This window comes from Oxyura jamaicensis, chromosome 7, assembly GCF_011077185.1.
Source record: "Oxyura jamaicensis isolate SHBP4307 breed ruddy duck chromosome 7, BPBGC_Ojam_1.0, whole genome shotgun sequence".
Taxonomy (NCBI): Eukaryota; Metazoa; Chordata; class Aves; order Anseriformes; family Anatidae; genus Oxyura; species Oxyura jamaicensis.
The window spans coordinates 1950341-1971269 of NC_048899.1; the positions used below are offsets into that span (position 1 = coordinate 1950341).

At 37.6% G+C, this 20929-nt stretch overlaps 2 protein-coding genes and 1 long non-coding RNA gene across 11 annotated transcripts in view; 1 reads left to right on the forward strand and 2 right to left on the reverse strand.

The window, feature by feature from the left end:
- The window catches only part of DNAH7 (dynein axonemal heavy chain 7), a 104574-nt gene that overhangs the window by 80246 nt on the left and 3399 nt on the right, over positions 1–20929 (forward strand). For 8 of the 9 annotated variants that reach the window (XM_035332228.1, XM_035332229.1, XM_035332222.1 and 5 more), the window contains 11 exons: positions 870–1064; positions 3364–3456; positions 9756–9932; positions 10863–11024; positions 12300–12500; positions 13549–13710; positions 15207–15392; positions 16141–16278; positions 17011–17241; positions 18202–18354; positions 20223–20400. In XM_035332228.1, coding sequence (XP_035188119.1) covers positions 870–1064; positions 3364–3456; positions 9756–9932; positions 10863–11024; positions 12300–12500; positions 13549–13710; positions 15207–15392; positions 16141–16278; positions 17011–17241; positions 18202–18354; positions 20223–20400 — 1876 coding nt within the window. Of the gene's footprint in view, positions 1–869; positions 1065–3363; positions 3457–9755; positions 9933–10862; positions 11025–12299; positions 12501–13548; positions 13711–15206; positions 15393–16140; positions 16279–17010; positions 17242–18201; positions 18355–20222; positions 20401–20929 lie in introns of those variants that run through there. The other variant, XR_004752556.1, reaches the window with a different exon arrangement.
- On the reverse strand, positions 4168–8722 carry LOC118170189 (baculoviral IAP repeat-containing protein 5.1-like). The gene is made up of 4 exons (XM_035332265.1): positions 8549–8722; positions 6946–7055; positions 6364–6478; positions 4168–4893 (listed from the first exon to the last, which is right to left on the reverse strand). Exons 1-4 carry the CDS (start codon positions 8684–8686, stop codon positions 4711–4713), a joined length of 546 nt encoding a protein of 181 aa, XP_035188156.1. The 5' UTR covers positions 8687–8722; the 3' UTR covers positions 4168–4710.
- On the reverse strand, positions 19198–20762 carry LOC118170193. Its single transcript, XR_004752563.1, has 2 exons — positions 20516–20762; positions 19198–20427 (listed from the first exon to the last, which is right to left on the reverse strand). It is a non-coding gene; the product is annotated as an uncharacterized LOC118170193 (long non-coding RNA).

A 20929-nucleotide genomic window follows, 5' to 3' on the forward strand; every position in this document is an offset into this window, starting at 1 on the left:
ATGAGTATTCTACCAGCATAGAAAAATGAACTGTAACCATTGATTTAAGAAACTACTCATGTTTTTTACTTAGGGTGCTAAATGTGTTTAATATTTACAAAGAATTCCTGAAAATCAAACACGTGTATCAAATGAATTCTATTGATTTCTAGTAACTCTTTACAAAAATATTTCTTTACTAGGATTTTTTTAAAGTGAAATACACCCATTTTATCATTTTTTTTTTTATCCATTTTATCTGTTTTCTGCAAAATGGAACTTAGAGGTACTTGGGGGTTTCTGTTTCACTTTCATTTAAGAATTTAGACACAAACTTTTTGCATTGGGGAATACATAGAAGTGAATACTTGAAAGAGCTGACAGTAATAATCATAGATGCAGAAACCTGGATTGACAAATTTAAGCCAAAGAGATTTTGAGATAAAAGAATTTTGAGAAAGGAATGGGACATGTAATAGGCTGATAGTAGCCTACCATATTTAGGCTTGCATTGTAGGAAAATGTTTCAAGATATATGGTTACCAGAAATATTTCTGTTTTATTATTATTCATTCAACAATTCGGGAATTAAAAAATGCATCTAACAAATAGAACTTTGCCTAAAAATCTAGTCAGTTAAAATTGTTCACTCCCCCAAGTCAGGAACACAGGTGATTCTAAGAAATGGGCAGTTCATATCTTTTTTTTCAGTTCATTAGATTCATGCTTAACTGAAAGCCAGACACTAAATGCTTTTGAAATAGGCTTTTGGTATGAAGCTTTTTAAACTAGTGTAATAACTCAGATAAATGTTTTGATTTTCTGCTTAATGGACTGAAAACAGTTGATTTTATTTATTTAGTCCTGAGAGCTGTGTTTTTTCATTGTAGATTAACGAGAGTGAGTGGAAATTTCTGTTGACTGGTGGGATAGGTTTGGACAATCCCTTCTCTAATCCATGCACCTGGCTTCCTCCACAATCATGGGATGAAATTTGTCGACTAGAAGACTTGCCACAATTCACAAACATTCGTAAGAATTTTATGCGACTTAAGGATGGATGGAAACTGGTATATGACAGCTTGGTATGTTAACATTCCTGATTGCTTGCATTCATGAACTAATTAATGCATTGAAAATATTTATTCAGGGAAAAGAAAGTGCTGTCATTTTACATGGTATGCTCTTGCATATATTAATGTAAATATTTAAGCAAATGGTGTGTAGTTGTAGATGATTGCCAAATTGTCATGTGGCTTCTGAATACCAAGTCATTATTTGAATTGGGCTGGAAAAAAAAGGTACAAAACCTGCAGTAGTAAGGTGATAGTGAAATTTGTTAAATTGAACACAACCATTGTGCCTTGTCAGCCTTTTCATGCTATTACATAGTATGCTGCTTTCCTAAGTCTTTAAAAGAAAATCATCAACAACACAATTGTTTTGTAGAGAAACTAGAATGCGATTTCAGAGAATTTTGTAGAGAAACTAGAATGCGATTTCTGTGTTCTATATCCAAGTCTGACAGTCACAGTTATGCATGAAAGACTTTATATATTTTCACTGTTTAATTAAAATTTAAGCTTTATAGACAAATTTTACTCCATTTGGGCACTTGCTTTATGTCAAATCTTACTATAAACGTTTTTTTAAATCATACTCACCCCCCCCCCCCCTTCTGCTTCTTGATGTATGAAGTGCTCGCTGTACAAATGCCTCCTGATGAAATGACTTTAAGCATTACCATCTTTCCTATGGGCACCATATCTGACCATAACTGCTTCTGATATTCAGATAATACTGTGCATTTATGCTAGTCCATTGAAACACTCATCACCATTACTTAACAAAAGAAAGTTTTTTACCAGTATTCAGCCAAATGGCACAGGACCTCTTATAACCATTTCAAAGAGATTGTTTTATCCATTTTAAGTTTCAAGGATTTAGAAATTCTTCCTCTAACAAAGGACTGAAGGGATGCAGAGAGAAAAAGAATGGATTTTTAGTTGGAAATGCTCATAACTGTATGATGAGAGAAATTAAAGAAACTAAGCAGGTTTGGCTCCTTCAGTTGTCCAGACTACAGGAAAGAGGCAAACAGCAGAAATAAAGCTGTCATTTAGCATTTACAAAAATATATAGCAAGTTGAGAGCTTAAATTCCTCTTCAGAAAATAGTCACCAGAACAGAGAAGTGATGGCCTTTGAAATGGAGATTGAGGAAGAGACTACTTGGTTGTACACTCTGAGATTATAGCTTTTTAAAGCAACACAAAGGTGGTAACTTTCAGAAGTAAAGATTTAAGATCCATGTGACTTATAGATAGTCAAATTAACAATACTAGCAGTTCAAACAGCCAAACGGAAATAAATAGAAATTCCTTCATTTAAGAGGCATTAAAAAGCAGGATCTATAGAAACAGATCATCAATTAGCTGACAAAGAATCTAATAATCAGTAACACTGCATCCAGAAACATTGTTACTGAATCCTGAGTGCTAGATGAAAAGGTACCTAGAAAAGGTAGATTATCAGGTACCTACAAAGAGAAAAAAATGCAGCGTTCTGGATTCCAATCTGAAATTGAGTGTCTAAAAATTGGGAGAGGGAGAGGGTCAGGGTACAGGTCTTTTGCGGAATGTGTGTTCCATTGTGACTTGATTTGTTAAACCAAAATTGCTCAGAATAAAGTTAGTGCAAGTCTATCTGCATACCTCTGTGCCCAACCCTCTACAGGCAAGCTTAAGAGGTTCCCTGACAGAGTTGTAATACCAGTTTCCAGAAAGGCATACACAGCTGGTGCTACATTTCAGTCTAATAAGTTAACACATGCCACACCACCTTTGCTATTCTAGTCTGAGAAGTGCAGTAACATAACTGGAATATTCATAGGCCATTCACAAAGCAAGCTCTCTGGTGCATTGTTTGACTTAACTTTCCAATTCTTGTTCTCCTGCATTCAGATGCAACCTAATTCAGGATTATCAAGTAATACTATAGTGTCATTGTGATTGAGCATATGGTTGTCATTGTAATATCAAAGACTGACTCCATAATTCAGCTCTAACACAGCAAGAAGTAGGTTAAATACATTTTCATGTTTATTCTGTCTCATCTCTTCCACTTCTTCCTAGAGGTGAAGGGTATATTTTATTTCCTGTATTCCTATATTTTAAGCACCTAGAAATGACTGACTTCTCTGCTAAAATAGAAGCTTCCCAGATGTAAAGATTTTGTAACAAAAAAACATATCAACCCCATTCCTGCAGATTAATAAAAAATACATCATGGATTGATGTATTGATGTGTCAAGTTAAGATAATTTAGTCCTACTATCTGTAATCCACACGTACTCTAAACAAAGCTGGAATACTTGTGTTTTCAGGATCCCCAGCATGAGAATTTTCCTGCAGAGTGGCAAGACAAGCTGGGGGAGTTCCAAAGGATGCTTATCATTCGCTGCCTGAGACCTGACAAGGTATGTACAAAACTCCCATGTTATTCAAAATTTGTCTTAGAAACCAAAAGCAAGCGTGTATTTCAACTGTTATCACGGTTTAGCTAAGGCAGCTAAGCACCACACAGCCAGTGTGGAGTGACTACTCTACCCAGTCAGGTGATAGAGTCAGGAAGGTAAAAGAACTTGTGTTGATGTAAAGACAGCTTACAAGGTAAAGAAAATTAAAGAAAATTCTCAGGAAGAAAAACACTACCACTCCAGATGTATCCTCTCCTCCTTTATCCTACCTTTTATTGCTGAGCATGATATCTTATGGTATGAGGTATTTGGTCAGTTTGGGTCAGCTGTCCTGGCTGTGTCCACTCCCAGCTCCTTGTGCACCGCCAGACTCCTCACTGGCAGGGCAGCATAAGAAGCTAAGTCCCTGACTCAAAGTAAGCACTATACAACAATTAAAACATTTGTGTTATTACCACTACTTCCATTAAAAAAAAAAAGCCAGAAGACAGCATTATATTAGCCTCCAAGCAGAAACTTTATCCCAGACAAAACCATGAATTGTCTATCTTAATGGAAAATAGGAATTCATTGATTTTTTTTTTTAAAAAAGAGACAAAGTATAATGAGCAGACTTTTTAAACCAGAAGTCTAGGCCATTAGATCTTGTTAAATTTTGTTGTGTACCCAAACCCCTGAGCACTTCCTCCTCAAGGAGGTCTTACAAGCCTGGACTTGCCTTTTGCAGTACACCAAGTATTTTTCACTTCCGTAATTTTTTGCTAGATGTCACTATGGTAAATTGTAACTGGTCTAGGAAGATAATGTAGTGGTAAGCAGAAACAGATAACATAGGTGCTTAGAAGTAGGGATTACTGCAGACAGATCCATTCTGTTCTATGGAAAGTGTTTTGAAGCAGAACAGTTCTGATCCGAGTCTAGCTCAAAGGCTTGAACATAGCACATATCACAATAAGAACTGAGTTATGAATCTTTATTCAAAAAGTTCAACCTATTAAACCAGAATAAGTATTTAAACATTTTTCATATATTCACAGGCTAATGAGACTAGTAGTACTTCACTCCTAGCCATGACAAACACATTGTGAAGGATAGGAGTTAGTACAAACAGTTATGACCTTTGTCCTAGAGAGTATATAAAAAGTTTCCTATGCTTTCTCACACAACTATTCAGCTTTACATTAGTTTTTGCATAAAAATAGGAATATTAGTACCATATAAAGAATAGAAACTTTCACAGTCAGTCTTTACATTTCACTTCTGGATTTTTTTGGACTGGTAGCATGAACTTTCAGAAGGTTGGGAAGTTGGATCAGCATGTAGAAGCACTGGCAGTTCTGGTGCGTATTGATGTTTGGAAAAGTTGTCTACAAGACGCTTCCTAGTTGCAGTGACTTCTTCTTCAAAAGAGTTTATTATGCTTCTGCCAGTCTTGCACTTAAAGCAAAAGATTGAAATTCTCAATTGAGAAATTTAACTGACAAACATTTTAAACATTTTAAATTCAAAAATGTTCAGAACTTAGATCCTCAAAACCACATTGATCTGCCACTGGTTCTAGCTTAGAAGTCTACTTTTGGCTTTGGTCAACAATATGCAGTCTGAAACATGCAGTTTAGCATATATTTCATATACATATCCATCCCCATTTGATTCAGAAACTCATCCACCAGCCTTGCCAGTGGGGTTCATTTCAGAGTAAATTTTTGGTTATATCTGGTATCCTTTTAAATTGTGAACCCATTGTTTAGCTGTATTTTAAAATCACACCAGGGAGGGCATCTTCAGTTTTACTTTTGTGTGAAGAGGCATAATCTTGCTTAACAGAAAAAATGCATTAGGATATCAATGCTTTAATACGGCAGCATGCTGCAGATCAACCCTAGACAGCCCTAGTGTGTAGCCCTTTAAGCTATTGATTAGGGCATTCCTGGGGGCTAAATGTCCCTGCTTGAACCTGCCACTTCCATTTTTCTAATTTTATTAGATAAAAATAAAGGTATAGTTTAGCTTAGACCCTTCTTGTATCTTGAAAGACTCCTCTAAATAATCCGCTGTTCAGTTATAGTTAGATAACCTCATTTTCACCCTTAGTCCATCTTTTGAGGTATCAGACTTCTCCCACTGAGACATGTGATTTTATTTTTAATTATTTGAGTCTGTTATGTATAGAATTTAAATACTTAACCTTTACAGACACCAGGTATATTTTCAATACTAAACAATATCAGCAAGGTAAAGATCCTATGTGTGCAAAGCCAACAAAGAGATAAGGTACAGAGTATGGGGGTACTGTAAATCTGTCCCATCAGGGAAGTTGTCTCACTTGGTTCTCTATTACTATTCAAAGCAATAAGGGATCATTATCAAAGACTATTAGTCACAGCAGCTCAGTTGTGTGCGCTTTTGTATATGTCAACAGCATGGCCTGCACAAAATAAAAGTAGAGAGGATTAGAACTGAAAAACTGTGAAACATTTGAAATAGGCTTGAAAGTCCAGCAGCTTAATTAGACAGTGATTTCATGTAAAGCTGGACACGTGAATTAATCAATAGCCCAGTCAAATTTTGTCTTGTCACATGTGGTTTTCATCCCTCCTGAGAAAGATAGAGCTGGTTATTGTAGGGTTTCCAGGATTATCACACAAGATAATTTTTCTGCTGAAAAGAGTTATTGGAAAAACATTTCTAAAGGAACCAGGTTTCCTTTCATAAACTAGACAATAGACTGGATTGAGAAGTGTTTAGGTTTCAGAGTCAATAACACACGTTATTCGTTACTTCAGACAAAGTCCTGTTCTAGCCCTACACCATCATCCCTTGCTAATGCTAGAAAGTCTTAAAGACAAATTCTTGTAAGATGCAATGGTAGACTGTACATATTAAGATCATTTGGTCAGCACTTACAAGGAAGGTTCTTAACCGTGTCATCTCTAACATGTAGTATTCCTCCACTGTCAGGTCATCAAAGTTCTTAGTAAGAGATAAAAAGCCACAGCTGTGATGTTTTGTGTGTTCCTCCCTGCAATGTAAATAAAAGAAGAACAGATATTAAAACCAGGAAAGTTAAATTTCCAGAAATTAACTTAAACAGACCAGTCTCGTTAGTACTTCTACTACCTATTAGTAGAAAAATTTATCTTATAGGACATGAGATAAACTTTAGGGATCTCAGATACAAGCTAGTTCCTTTAGTTGTGAGCCAGGACGATTACAAGGGAAGATTTAGATTATGTTTACAATGTTGAGAAAATCATCTGCCTTGTTGAATCAAAAACACGCTCTTTGGAAGCAAAAATCAATGAACTGAAAAATTGCACGGGGGGTATAATTAGCAAATTAATTATTTCAAGGTTACTGGGTAAGATAAACTTTCAGTAGGCATCAGTTCAGTTAACTGTTCAGGAAATTGGTAGTTTTAGAATGAGTAAGGGGATGTTGCTAAAGATGTGGGGAGGAATACTTGAACATTGTTACATCTGTGCTTACCATGGGTCATCGTTTGGTTTCCAGTCCTCCAGTTCTATCAAGCAAAAGAAGCACTTTGCCACATCTGGTTCATTTGCATTTGGACAGTGTACAAAGCCCGCCTTTGCCATCTGCAAATGGCAGTTTGGAAGTTTAGAGCTTGACCCAACACACTGCTTGTGTTCACATTAGTAAACTGTTTCAGAGAGCTTGCACAAACGCCTTTCCCCACAGTATCTATCAGCAGAGATCAGGCTGAAAACAAGTTTTAAGTGAGTACTGCAAGCAGGCAAATAAGCAACTAGTAAAGGATCAGAGAGTGCTAAAAGTAGTGAACAAGTTTCTGCATAGTTTTTTTTTTTTTTTAAGTCATGATCATTCTGCTGCTCCATCCTTCCTAAAGGATGAGTAGTTGTTAGGATGACTTCTAAAAGAAAATTTGCAAGCAGAAACAATACTTAGTACAATACATTAAATTTTAAGTGACAAAAACAAAGAACTAAAGGCAAGAAAAATAATTATACTTAATTCTGTAGCTAGAATAGTGAACTGACCAGACAGAAATGTATAGTGATCCAACTACAGCATCTCTGAGAAGGGAACAGAAGAAAGTATTCAGATTTTCTTCTCAGGCTTATGTAGTGGGTCTGGCAGGGATGGAGTTAACTTTCCCTGCAGCAGCCCATTATGGTGCACTTGTAGCTAGAACAGCAGTGGTATCACACCAGTGTTGTGTCTGCTGCTGAGCAGTGCTGGCACAGCATCAGGGCTCCCTCTAATGCCACCCCCTTAGAGCCAGCAGGCTGGGTGTGGGCAAGAGGTGAGGAAGGAACATCACCAGGGCAGCTGACCTAAACCAACCAAAGGGATATTCACAGAATCATCTAGATTGGAAGAGACCTCCAAGATCACCAAGTCCAACCTCTGACCTAACGCTAACAAGTCCTCCATTAAACCATATCCCTAAGCTCTACATCTAAACGTCTTGTAAAGACCTCCAGGGATGGTGACTCAACCACTTCCCTTGGCAGCCCATTCCAGTGCCTAACAACCTTTTCAGTAAAGAAGTTCTTCCTAATATCCAACCTAAACCTCCCCGGTACAACTTTAGCCTATTCCCCCATATGATGTCACACTCAGCAATAAAAGGTGGAAAAAGGAAGAAGTAGGGAGGGGTGGGCTCTCGCTGTGAAAACATCGGTCCTCCTGAACAACAGCTACACACGGTGAGGCCCTGCTTCAAGGATATGGTCAAGCATCACTTGTTGGTAGGAATTAGAGAGTAATTTATTTCCTCTGCACTTCCACACTGCCTTTGCTTGTTGTTGTTTTCCCCTTTTCCCCTTTCCCTTTAGTTAAGTTATGTAACTAATAATAATTTTCCCTTAATAGTTATTTTCCCTTTAATTAAACTATCCTTATCTCAACCAATGAGTTTATTTCTATTTCTTCTTACCTTCCTCTTCTGAGGAAGGAAGTGAGAGAGCCTAGTAAGGTAAAACCACCACAGCTTAGCAGAGGCCTGTAGCTGTTCTTGAAAGTGAATAAATTTAACAACAACTTTACATTCAGTCATAGTACACCAAGAATAAGGCGTAGTTAAAATATCCATTTTCAGACTTACATTCTCTGGAGTGCACTTGCAGTTCTTCACAAAAGGCCAATTTGTAAAGGTTTTTAGACGGTTGTCATACTCATACATCTCTTTAAAGTCCCTCAAAAGCTTAGAAGAAGAAGCAAGCTCTTGCATAAGCATCTCCATTTAAACAGCCTGCAACTAGTACAGCCTAGAGCTCCCACCTGCTTCCTGCTCTCAAATTTAAGGTACTTTACTAATTGGTTACACATTGCACCTGTGTCAGAGTGGACTTTAAAGTAAGCAAAAGCACAGGTGATTCTATGAACAGGATAATCAAGAGAAATGAACCTACTGTTTTTTTTCCTGTCACATTCTATATACTTTGTCACACTATGTATTTATTAACTGAAAGCACCTAAACTAACGCAATATGAAAAGTAAAAGTTTTATAATTGAAATGTTAAAAATGCAAGTTAAAAAAAATAGCAATTTCACATATCTTTTACATTAAAAAATTAAAAATACACTGGTTATGACCAAAGAAGTTGAATTAATGTTGCTGTTTGAAACCTTTAGCATTTCTTGAATGTCATGTTCAGAGATCAAATCTCAGTAGTATGTTTGTAAATACTATTGCTATTCTTTAAAGTGGGAGTAAAAATTATAAAATATTTACCATGTGTTTTAAAGTTATTCAGTCCAGACACAAAATAAATGGTGATATTTAAGAGAAATATATCTATAACTGTTTACAGGACCAAAGCTTGAAGCTGTCTTATAAATTCTCTCTCATTCTTGCTACAGAGCCCACTTAACTTCAGTAGGAAGTAAAACCATCAGTGTATAGAAATTGATACACAGCAATTTGCTAAGCCAAGATACTATCACTTTAGCCATGCTCAGTTATGAGACTTGAAAACTGAAAGCCACTCCATAATACAGAGGAGGGCATGCAGAAAAAAAATCAAGCTTCTTATACAAACACATTAGTCTGTCCAGATATGGGGACAGAAATGATATTAAGGGTCATTTGCATAGGACTTCCTATTTCATCCTTAGAGCATCTTTGAGCTGAGGCTATTTTTGCCTCAGGTTGCACATGCTAAATCACTTATTACTCTGGGACTGCAGTTGTGCCTACTATTCCATACAGGAATACTGTCCTTGACATTTATATTAAAATGTTCAGTGTAACAGATGTTAACGCTTACACATAAATAGGACATTTAAATTCTCTTTTTCCTTTTTTTAGATAATACCAATGGTGCAGGAATTTATCATTCACAACCTGGGCCGTCCATTTATTGATCCACCTCCATTTGATTTGTCAAAAGCATTTTCTGACAGCCACTCTTGTGCACCACTGATATTTATACTTTCTCCTGGTGCTGACCCCATGGCAGCCCTTGTTAAGTTTGCTTATGATCAGGTATTTTAATATCTCCTTTTTTTTTATTTTTTATTTTTTTAAGGTAGATGATATGTGTGTTCCTTTTAACACAAAGCACTAATTGTTTTGGATTGGTTTTAGGAATGATTTGTCCAGTGCTTGTAAAAAATTTTATGTTAAATATTTTGGAATAGTCTTTAATGTTGTGATATAATGATCCTTTTAATTACCTTGTGGAATCTCAAATGGAAAATGGTAGAAAAAAATGTAATGGTTTAAACTTTCACTGTAACAAATCTTATCCAAAAATAGTATTTTTTCTACTAAGCATTATGTTTTTTTTTTTTTTTTTTTTTTTTTTTTTTTTTTTTTTTCCTAATGACCTAATTGTAAAGCAGTGTAGTAATACAGGATCTTAGAATCGCAGGTGCAATTTTCACCCCAGAATTCAAATGTGGATTTTTTTCATTTGCTTTGGCCATTATTACCATGGTGTCTAAAACAAAACAAACAAACAAAATCCCCAGTGTAGATCAGTAGTTATGGAGAAGAGTATTGTTATAACAGTACAAAGTTGGTGAGTTTTGCTAAGATGTGTTTCTTGCACTTCCTGACTACTACTCCATCAGAATTCTGTGCTATTGAGAATGACAAAAATCTTCTACTCAAATCTCCAGCCACCAAGCTTAAAATATGTCCTGTATTTTAAAATGGATTGTCTACATGCTTAAAGAGCATACTGTTTTCAGGGGTATTTTGAAACTGTCAGAACTGCACAGTTCAATATGAAATGGATGTGTAGTGTAGCATTTTGCTGGGAGATGATAGATAGGACGTGACATGAAAAAGAGATTTAAACTGGATTTTAAAATATACTCTACATTAAATATTTCAAGAATACATACAGTTGTGAACTCTTGTATTTATGCAATAGCATCCTTACTTATAATGTATAATATATATATGCAGGGATACAGTGACACAAAGCTTAGTTCTCTGTCACTTGGTCAAGGCCAAGGCCCAGTAGCCATGAAAATGATAGAGAAGGCTGTAAAGGAAGGAACGTGGATAGTTCTGCAAAACTGCCATCTAGCAAGCTCATGGATGCCAACACTGGAAAGAGTCTGTGAGGTAAAAATAAGTATTCTTATAACTACTTTTGGAGGCATGTCTGATCCATCTAGGCAGATGAAAAGCCAGCCTAGAATCATAGAATATCCTGAGTTGGAAGGAACCCACAAGGATCATGGAGTCCAACTCCTGGGTCTGCACAAGCCTACCCTAAAATTAGACTAAGTGTCTGAGCGCGTTGGCCAAATGCTTCATAAACTCCGTAAGGCTCATGCCCACTTCCCTGGGGAGCCTATTCCAGTGCCTGACCACCCTCGGTGCAGAACCTTTCCCTAACCCCCAGCCTGACCCTCCCCTGTCCCAGCTCCATGCCATTCCCTCGGGTGCTGTCGCTGTCCCCAGACAGCAGAGCTCAGCGCCTGCCCCTCCGCTCCCCTCGTGAGGGAGCTGCAGGCCGCCATGAGGCCTCCCATGGGCCTGCTCTGCTCTGGGCTGAACAAACGAAGGGACCTCAGCTGCTCCTCATGCACCTTCCCCTCCAGACGCTTCACCATCTTTGTAGCCCTCCTTTGGATACAGTTTGATGTCCCTGCTATACTGTTGTGCCCAAAACTGCACACAGTACTTGAGGTGAGGCCGCATCACCTTAACATACTTGGTGACAATTCCCATTATATAAGGGGACAATTCCCATTATATAAGGGGAATCATGGCATATTGGTCTATCTCCGTCTGCCTACTGGAGAAGGAAGTGTTCACAAACACTATGGATCTTGTGTATTCTTGTGCTGCACTACAGCAGTCTCTTTAGGCCAAGACCTTTCTTTATATGTTGCTGCAAAAGAGCAGTATGCTAAAGAATTTTACACTTGAACATCTAAAGGTTTCTGAAGACGTAATAGAGTACATTTCTTGCTTTTCATACTCTCTCTTGACTTAATAATTTTCTGATGTTAATATTTTTTTCATATTATTACTACAGCCCTTCCCAGAAGAGCTATACAACAGTAAATATGCAAAATATACATTCTATTGTTCTTGCAGTGCAAAGCCTGCACGCATTGTTGTTCATATATTCCGTAATCATACACAGAGAGAACAAATTTTAGTTCAAAATACTGATGCCTTGAAAAAAAATGTTCCAGATGTAGAATGGAAGTTATCATAATTGTGAATTTCACTATAATCACATACAAGCATTTAAGAAATTAAACTTTGGACTTGTGTATTTTCCACCAAAAAAGCAGTAATTAAAAAAAATTGCTTTAGTAATAACACTTAAGCTGTATATTCAACTACCATGTTTTCTAATTGTTTTTAACATGTTTATTGTAGGAGCTAAACCCTGATACAACACATCCAGATTTCCGAATTTGGCTCACCAGTTACCCATCTCCCACTTTTCCTGTGGCTGTACTGCAGAATGGAGTGAAAATGACTAATGAAGCACCAAAAGGTTTACGGGCTAATATAATCCGCTCATACCTGATGGACCCAATATCTGATCCTAACTTTTTCAACAGCTGCAAAAAAACGGTTAGAATGTATTGGTGATGTTTCTTTGTAAAGCAGTCAAAGACAACTCTGATGGTTCTGTATATATGCTCTGCAGAGAAAAAAAATAGTACCAAATTAAATAGTTGTTCTTTGCTATAATGAAACTGGTTTTGAGCAAGGAGAGTAGTGAAGTGAATTTCATTTTTATTTTACTGCTTGCCACCTACTTCAATTGAGTTTTTTTGTGGCATGGTATTAAGGTTATGGCTCTCTAACACACACACACAAAATTTGCTAGTACATATCTGCAGCAAGGTTGTGGAATCTTGTATTCATTTATGTGAATGCTCTTTTAGCAAGTAATTAGATCAAAAAGGCAAAATCAGGTCCACTGTTTAATTGAGAGGGCCGTGTGATTGCACTGCATGGTTTATAGAATTCTTAAGTAAATGTCTTTCCTACATCCCTTTTTAAGTAGGACTCAGAAACCACTGCCTTCATAATTAGCTTTCTGTGTGCACACGTACTTGGCCAAGAATATTTTACCTTTTTTTTTTTTTTTTTTTTTTTTTTAATATATCATAAATAGCACAGTTCTTTTAATTGAGGTCATCTACTTTGCTAAATAGTCTCACCAGAAAACAAAACAAACCAAAGCTTCCTACCTGAAGGTTTCTTTAAAGGCCTGAAATATTTCTTGATAACGAGATAAAAATTCAGGAATAGTATGTGAGCTATGTTTTATAATACGAAGGTGTAATAAAATTTCAAAGGTCTTATATACATAGTGGTGCGTGAATGTTCTATTATCTTACATGCACATAGGTATATAGATTTAAGAATAAAATTGATTTGAGGGTTCACACTGGTTTAAAAGAAAATTTAAAACCAGCGCTTTAAACAATCTGATGACTTCCTACTGAAGGCCTTTTTGTGTCAAGGAATGCTACCCATCAATCACAAATAGTATGTTACTGGAGCAGGAGCTTCTGGGTTTTGAGCGAGTCAGGACATGGGGAAAAAAATGAAACTGTTAAAATGTTTAAAACAGACATTAAGTATTCATGTTGTTGTGTTTGATATTAAGGCTGAGTTTAAGACACTGCTGTATGGCCTCTGCTTTTTCCACGCACTGGTGCAAGAAAGGCGGAAGTTTGGGCCGCTGGGTTGGAACATTCCCTACGAGTTCAACGAGACTGATCTGCGCATCAGTGTGCAGCAGCTACACATCTTCCTTGACCAGTACAAGGTACAGAACCCTCCCACAGCCCTGACTGTGCCCTCTCATGCATGTTCTAGGACTGTTCGTGCATGCGCCAGTGCAGCTCAGTGTTGCCATGGCAACAGTTTTAGCAGTGATTTAGAAACTAAGGCCTATTTGCGGTGGTGCCAATAGTGTTCATTTTAAGTGGCTAGTGTACCACGATCAGTATATAACTAATGTGGGAAACTTGCAGATGGCAGTTTAGAATTTCTCCCATGCAAAACACAGCAGACTGTTACATGCTGTTGCCTTAATTCATTGGAATTGTATCCTGTCTCTAGACAGAAGCAGGGGATTCAGCTCATGGAGCTTCAGTTGCAAGCTGTAAAATATCATACTAAACTAATCCCTGTGATTTACTCAGTGATAGAAATAATTCTCGATGCTGGACTGTTGCAAATTAATAGTGAACTCAGTCTGTTTAAATTTGGCACAACTTTTCCTTCCTTGTTTGTTGAGCTAGGCAGTGTTTCATACAACATGCTCTAGAATTTGCTAGCAAGACCTGATACTTTGTGTTTCAGCTTCCTAAGCAAAGGACTATAGCTAGTACCCTTTAAATTATGGCTGTGGGTGTTATTGTCAAACCATTGTCAGCCTGGAGTGTTTTTGGTTATCGGTGTGGTTAATAGGTAACTTGTGATACAGAATGAGAAAACAATGTCATGAAGTCATGGGTGTTCTCTTTCCTTTGGGGGAGGGGGGCGGGGGAGCAAATGTGCAGGGGGGGATGACCTCCTCTTGTATGATAGTTTATGAGCAAACACATTGACTAGCAGGAAAGGAAGCAATTTGCTCCCAGAAAGATTAATGACTTGTCTGTAGCAACCAGATTTCTCTGTACTTTCTTCAGCTGGTCTATTTTATCCCACTCCTTACCGTACCACTAGCTCTTGGCCCTTAATTTCTGTAAAGAATTTTTCATATAACCCATAATTTGTTCTTTTCATGCGCCTATGAAGCGATCTACTCCCCATCTCAGGACTTGATTTATTTTTATTTTTTAATTTTTCTCAAAAATAAAACAAAACAAAACCCCATGTCTCTGTATTAGCACAGAAGGCTTGCTGGAACGGACGTGTCCCTGTTTGTTTTCAATGTGGGCTTGAAGAATAGGACTATAGCATAGCTATAGCCCTCTGGCAGCATCCATATTTATTTTACACATACATCTAGCGAAGCAAATACAGACTGTTCTGGAAAAGCTCTTCATGAACCCATTCCCAGGGATTCCCCTTTCCATTAATGTGGAAAATTTTGGCACTAATAGCACCTTCTTCACAAGAAGCCACACTGTTTGATTTGATGGCTTATTAAAGTATTGAAGATCTGGAGCTCAATGGTACCAGTATGAACTAACAGAGGCAACTAGCAATTTGTAAAGTTTCCTCAGATTTCTGGATGACTTACAGCCACACCAATATGGCTGTCCAGGTAAGTGCTAGGCTGTGGCTCAGAGTATTCTATTGCCTTTGTTTTAGGAGGTGCCATATGATGCCCTTCGCTATATGACTGGAGAATGTAACTACGGTGGCAGAGTCACTGATGACTGGGATCGGCGTACACTCCGTAGTATTCTGAACATGTTCTTCTCATCGGAAATCATTGCAAACACAGATTATAAATTTGATTCAAGTGGCCTTTATTTTGCTCCTCCCGAAGGAGATGTAAGTATCTGAGAATACTGGAATTACAAACTTACTTAAAAAAAAAAAAAAAAAAACGTTTTGCTCACATTGACAAGCGCTTCAGTGCTTACTGCTGTCATTGCTCACTTGTGTGGCAAAATCCCCCATTCTATTAGTTGCTTCAGTGACTTCTAAGTAACATAGCGTAACACAACGTTAATGGAACGTAACATTAAAAAAATGCAAAAGAAAATTCCAAAATACAACTAATTTGACTCTGTACTGTATGAGACTGCACACTTGGGGGACAATGAGAAACCAAGCCTTCTAAACTTAAAGCCACTAAAAAGTAGGTGTAAGAGAATGAGCTCTTCATATCTGCTGGTGATAGAAAAGACCTAGGTAGGAGCTTATCACACAGCAGAGTTATGTCAAATATCAGCAAAATGCCTACATAGACAGCTCGCAAGCAGTGGGCTTGAAAAGGTCTAGAGTTTCTTGCACTAAGCATTTTATCTTTAAGAGAATTTCCAGCAGCTGTCAAAATTAAAAAAAAAAAAAATCATTTAAGCAAAGCCAATCTTGATTTCAGAGTTAAGTGAATGGACCAAAGGAATTTGAGAGGTGCAGACAGCTCCTGCGTACATCCTATTTTATCTTTTAGTTTAGACAATGTACGGTAGAAAAGTTTGTAGTGGTTTTGAAACAGAGCTTGTGGCCTGTCATGAGCCGTGGGGCCATGTCTACACCCTAAATCTAGAGCCTTTTTTTTCATTTTTTTTTCCAGTACCAAAGCTATATTGAATATACGAAGACACTTCCACTGAATCCTTCCCCAGAGATATTTGGAATGAATGCAAATGCTGATATCACCAAGGATCAGTCAGAAACACAGCTGTTATTTGATAACATTCTTCTTACGCAGGTATGTAAAAAGACTCAAAACCACACACCATCTTAACATAAACTTTTCCTCTTTCTACACGTATGTTCAGATTTTTTTTTCATTTCATACTGTGCCTTATTGTTTTGGATTGTCATCCTAGTGAAAGTTATTCCACTTAAAAAAAATTTAAGGCTTTTTTTTTAAATTATTTTTCCTGCCCATCTTCCGAAGGAAACACAGATTCTGTGATTGCACAGTCAATTTACATTACTTCCACTCCCCCACCATCTTTTAAAATTTTTCAAAATTCTTGGCCAGTTTCATTGCATTTATAAGCCAGGTACAATCTAGATATTGTAGTTCCTGTAAGCCTCGTGAAGAGCTGAAGATAGAGGGCACGCGATCACACCAAGGGAGAGTGGGACAACTTGGCACTACTCTGTCATTTGACAGCAGTGGGCCAGCCGATGGCACTCACAGCTTCTTCAGAGATGCAGGCAGAAAGGTTCAGTTACAGTGGAAGCAAGATTTTGGTAAACTAAAAGGTCAAAAACCTGTAGGAAACCAGACTTTGATAGTCGCATGCTAATAACTTCTTGCAATAATACAGGAAATTACGAAACAAATTCATTTCAATTACAGGGGAACCGAGTTGGAACCGTAACAATCTTTTAAACAATGCCTTTAGAACAGCTCTGTTTTCCTGTATTTCAAGTACTCACTCCCAAGTTCTCTTACACAAACTAAACCTAAATTTTTGTCTCCCTTTAGTCTCGGGCGTCTGGTAGTGGTGCAAAATCCACTGATGATGTTGTTCATGAAGTCACAGGTGACATCCTGAGTAAACTTCCTTCAGACTTTGACATTGAAGCAGCAATGACAAAATATCCAACCACTTACACTCAAAGCATGAATACTGTGCTTGTCCAAGAGATGGGACGCTTTAACAAACTACTGCAGACAATACGTGACTCCTGTGTTAACATCCAGAAAGCAATAAAGGTGAGACATACATTTAAGGGCACATAATTAGACCCTAGGCTTGATCTCTGAGCTATCAGTTAAGTATCTTAGAGAACTGACACTGAAGTCTGATTCAGGTCACTCAGACACTAGAAGTCTGGATTCCAACACAATTTATTGATCTGGGGAATATACAAATGTTATTGTGCCTAGAGAAACCAAACCATGAAGTACGTTTAGCTACAGATTTTCTAGCAAATGAACAGTAACTAGGTTCACAATATTTTTGTGCCTTAGTAACATAAAAAACAGAAGCACCTCACAATTTCTTAAAGGCAAATCTTCTCAACACCTCAACTGGAACCCTCAACAGTAATAATGCACTGTCTGAAGTCAGCATTTGTTCTCAGTGGGAATTGAAAGCTACAGCTGTGTAAAATATAGGGTGGGGAGCAGGGAAAAGTCAGTTTGGATTATTTTTTAAAAAATCTATCCTATCTTACCTTGAAGGTGATTTTTTTTTTTTTTTAATAGAAATAGAGAAAAGATCCACCACCCCTCTCCCTCTTAAAGCCAAACCACAAGCTGAAAAGTCAGCCAATTTAAAAAACTTGCAGCAATGTTGCAGTTTTGAGGACACTTTAAATAATACTATAAAAGCATTGACATTTAGTAATAACTCAGTAATTAATTTACACTCACTAATCACTCTTATTTCTGAGGAGGGATGATGAAATGGCAGTTTCCCATTCTGGGCAGTTTTTTTTCCAAAATGGTCTATTAAGTCTTTTTCCTGACCAGTCTAGTGACTGACTACTAGCTCTGACCACAGTAACTATTGAATGAAATTCATTACATCCATGCTTCGTGTTTTCAGTGTTCTTCCTGACTTAGCTAGAAGTTGGTAACATCTGTTAGGCAAAGAGCTATGTTTAATTGTTAAAGCAAGGTTGTAGAGACAAGGTATTCTGATCTCTTCCCTTCCCAAATTTATTTTAGGGGCTAGTCGTGATGTCTGCTGAACTGGAAGAAGTGGTAAACAGCATTTTGAAAGCCAAAATTCCAGGCTTATGGATGAGTAAGTCTTACCCAAGCCTCAAGCCTCTGGGCAGCTACGTGAATGACTTCCTCAGTAGACTGAAGTTCCTACAGGTAAGCACAGCCCAATTTGTTCAACATCACTTATTATTTTGATCTCTTGTTGTCAGGAGGAATCTCCACAAGTGAACGCACACAGGAATTGCACTGACATGTAATGTTCAGTTCATTTGTGCACCTGTTTTGGTTAGTTGCTTGTTCATCACAGCATCTAGTGAAGCCCTGTTACCTTGCCACATACCTCACACCACATAAAGTGCATGAGTAGTACTGCGTGACAGATGCCAGAACTGGCCTTCTGAAGTGAACATACTAAGGGCATCTTAAACTGCACATAGATCGTTGTGGTGGTAGGGAAGTTAAATAAATAAAATAGAACTTTGGGAGAGGCTGCTGAGTTCCTTTTCCAAATAGCAAGTTTAAATCAGTAAAGCTGTATAACATATCTTTTATTTATGTTGAAATCAAGTAATAGCTTTCAGTAGATAGACCACGAGAGAAGAAAGCTGGATGAGTGAGTGAGAATCCCTTCACTGGTAAGACTACACCTTCCCCAAATTGACTTTAAGTGACTTACATAGAGTCCGAGCACTATTCTGTGCCTTAGTGACTTCCATCAACTGAAGACAATTTATGTTTATCACCCAGTAAGACCATGAGACCATAAACACTAATGTATCCTTTGATGTAGATGACTAAACTGACAGTTCAACCCCCCAAGATAAACTGTGCAATTTGTTCCAAGCTCCTCTGTACCTGCAAAAAGAACAGTCTTGAGATAGACAACAGATCCAGAAACAAAAATAAGAATGAAAAACTAAATTAAAAAAAACATCTGGTTTCAGTTACAGTAACATATTCACAAATTCTGCATTTGCAGAGAACCTCTGTTTTGTGTTTTTTGGACCCTGTCACCACACCTCAGTAACCTCCACTTTAATGCGTAGCACGTCTGACTGCAGTACTTATAAAGAATAAAAGTGACATCTCTTGAACAGAATCCAGGACAGAAATTAAACTTGTATGAAGGAGAAACTGCCATTATAAGGATTTTGTTTATTTCTTTGGATGGAAACTAACTAGAAAGACAAGTACTTTGGTAACCATTATAATTCTCTGCAGTAATGTAATCGTAATGCAGTGTTTTTTTTCTGACATTGTTCAAAACTCATGTTTACAACAATTGTTCTAAAGTTATGTGTACAACAACCAGAAAAATGTCTTGCATGAAGTAGTCACCATTGCTATAGACCGCACTTATATTACACGTAAATGCAATGAAATCCAGCATTCAGAATTTTTTATACACAAGTTTCCACAGTGTAAGCTGGGGGTGGGGGGAAGGACACCCTTCTATCCCCCAAAACCAAAGTTTAATTAGGCCAGTCCATTTTCTTCCTCATAAGGAACTCACCCACCCTCACCTTCAGCTTGCTGCACATGCACTTGCATGTACACACACATGCACAACAGGCAACATTGGCCCTGGAAGGGCAAGCCGACGAAGAAAAGCAAAGCATGGAAAAGAATACCAAAACCTGCCACCTGCATGAGGAAACCAAGATCATCATGCTGAACAGCCTCTGATAACAAGAGAGAAAGGGTGCCTTGAACACACATTTGATGAGCCTCCATAGATGATGCATGATTAACAAACTAATTCATTCACATTAGCTAAGAACTTCCAGGCAGTAGGTGAGGTGGTGTTTTGTCCTCTTCGGTGTTAAAATACAACGACGACAAAAAAAGCCATAAGCTAGTGACATTTAAACAACTTGGCGGAAAACACGTAACAACCATCCAAACATACCACTGCAGAAACTATTTTGGCTGTTATTTCACAAGTTATTCGAGTTCCTAAATACTATAAAACATAAAAGCCACTCCCCTCTCCTTTTTTTCCACCTCTTTTGCTACTGCAGCTGTGGTACGAAAATGGTATGCCACCCGTCTTCTGGATTTCAGGATTCTTCTTCACTCAAGCATTCTTAACAGGTGCCAAGCAGAACTATGCCAGAAAATACACTATTCCAATAGACCTACTAGAATTTGACTATGAAGTGCTGGAAGATAAGGAATATGAAATCCCTCCTGAAGATGGTAAGTAAATACATGACATTTATTGGCCTGTGCTGATGCATTCATAAGTTAACATTAATTTGCAGACTCAGTTATGCAATTAAGTTAATGAACTCCGTTAGAAAACATACACAACTGCGTTGCTCTCAAAATACTATGCAAGCCAGGCTTTAAATACTGCTGAGATAGATTAGTGCACTCCCTGGATTAGCCCACAGATGAAAAGTAACACCAAGAGAACACTGCCTATCCCTAACTTCCCCAAACAGATCACTGTTAAGCACTGTTTGGCTTGCCTGTTCCTTTTGCTAATTTCACCCCAGGAACACATCTGAAGATGCTTATTTCCCTGAGTGAAAACAAACCCTTTGCTGTTGGCTGTGCTTGTTTAGCTATCCCTAGAAAAACAGCTTACAGACAATGCATGATCAGGATGTTCAGTAGCAAACTAGTTTTTTCTTAAATTACTTTATTATGTATTGCCTGACATTCCATTTGCAGATAGTTTTGTTAGCTTGCCCTTCCTCAGAAAGAGGAAGGATTAAACTGA

Bases quoted from the DNA above. Each gene is read 5' to 3' on its own strand.
- LOC118170189 (XM_035332265.1), bottom strand. From the start codon at position 8,686: ATGGAGATGCTTATGCAAGAGCTTGCTTCTTCTTCTAAGCTTTTGAGG. The intron at 6,479-6,945 runs GTAAGCACAGAT...TTTACATTGCAG, and splicing joins AAACCAAACGATGACCCATG to GGAGGAACACACAAAACATC. The intron at 4,894-6,363 runs GTAAGTGCTGAC...TTTTGCTTTAAG, and splicing joins CACGGTTAAGAACCTTCCTT to TGCAAGACTGGCAGAAGCAT.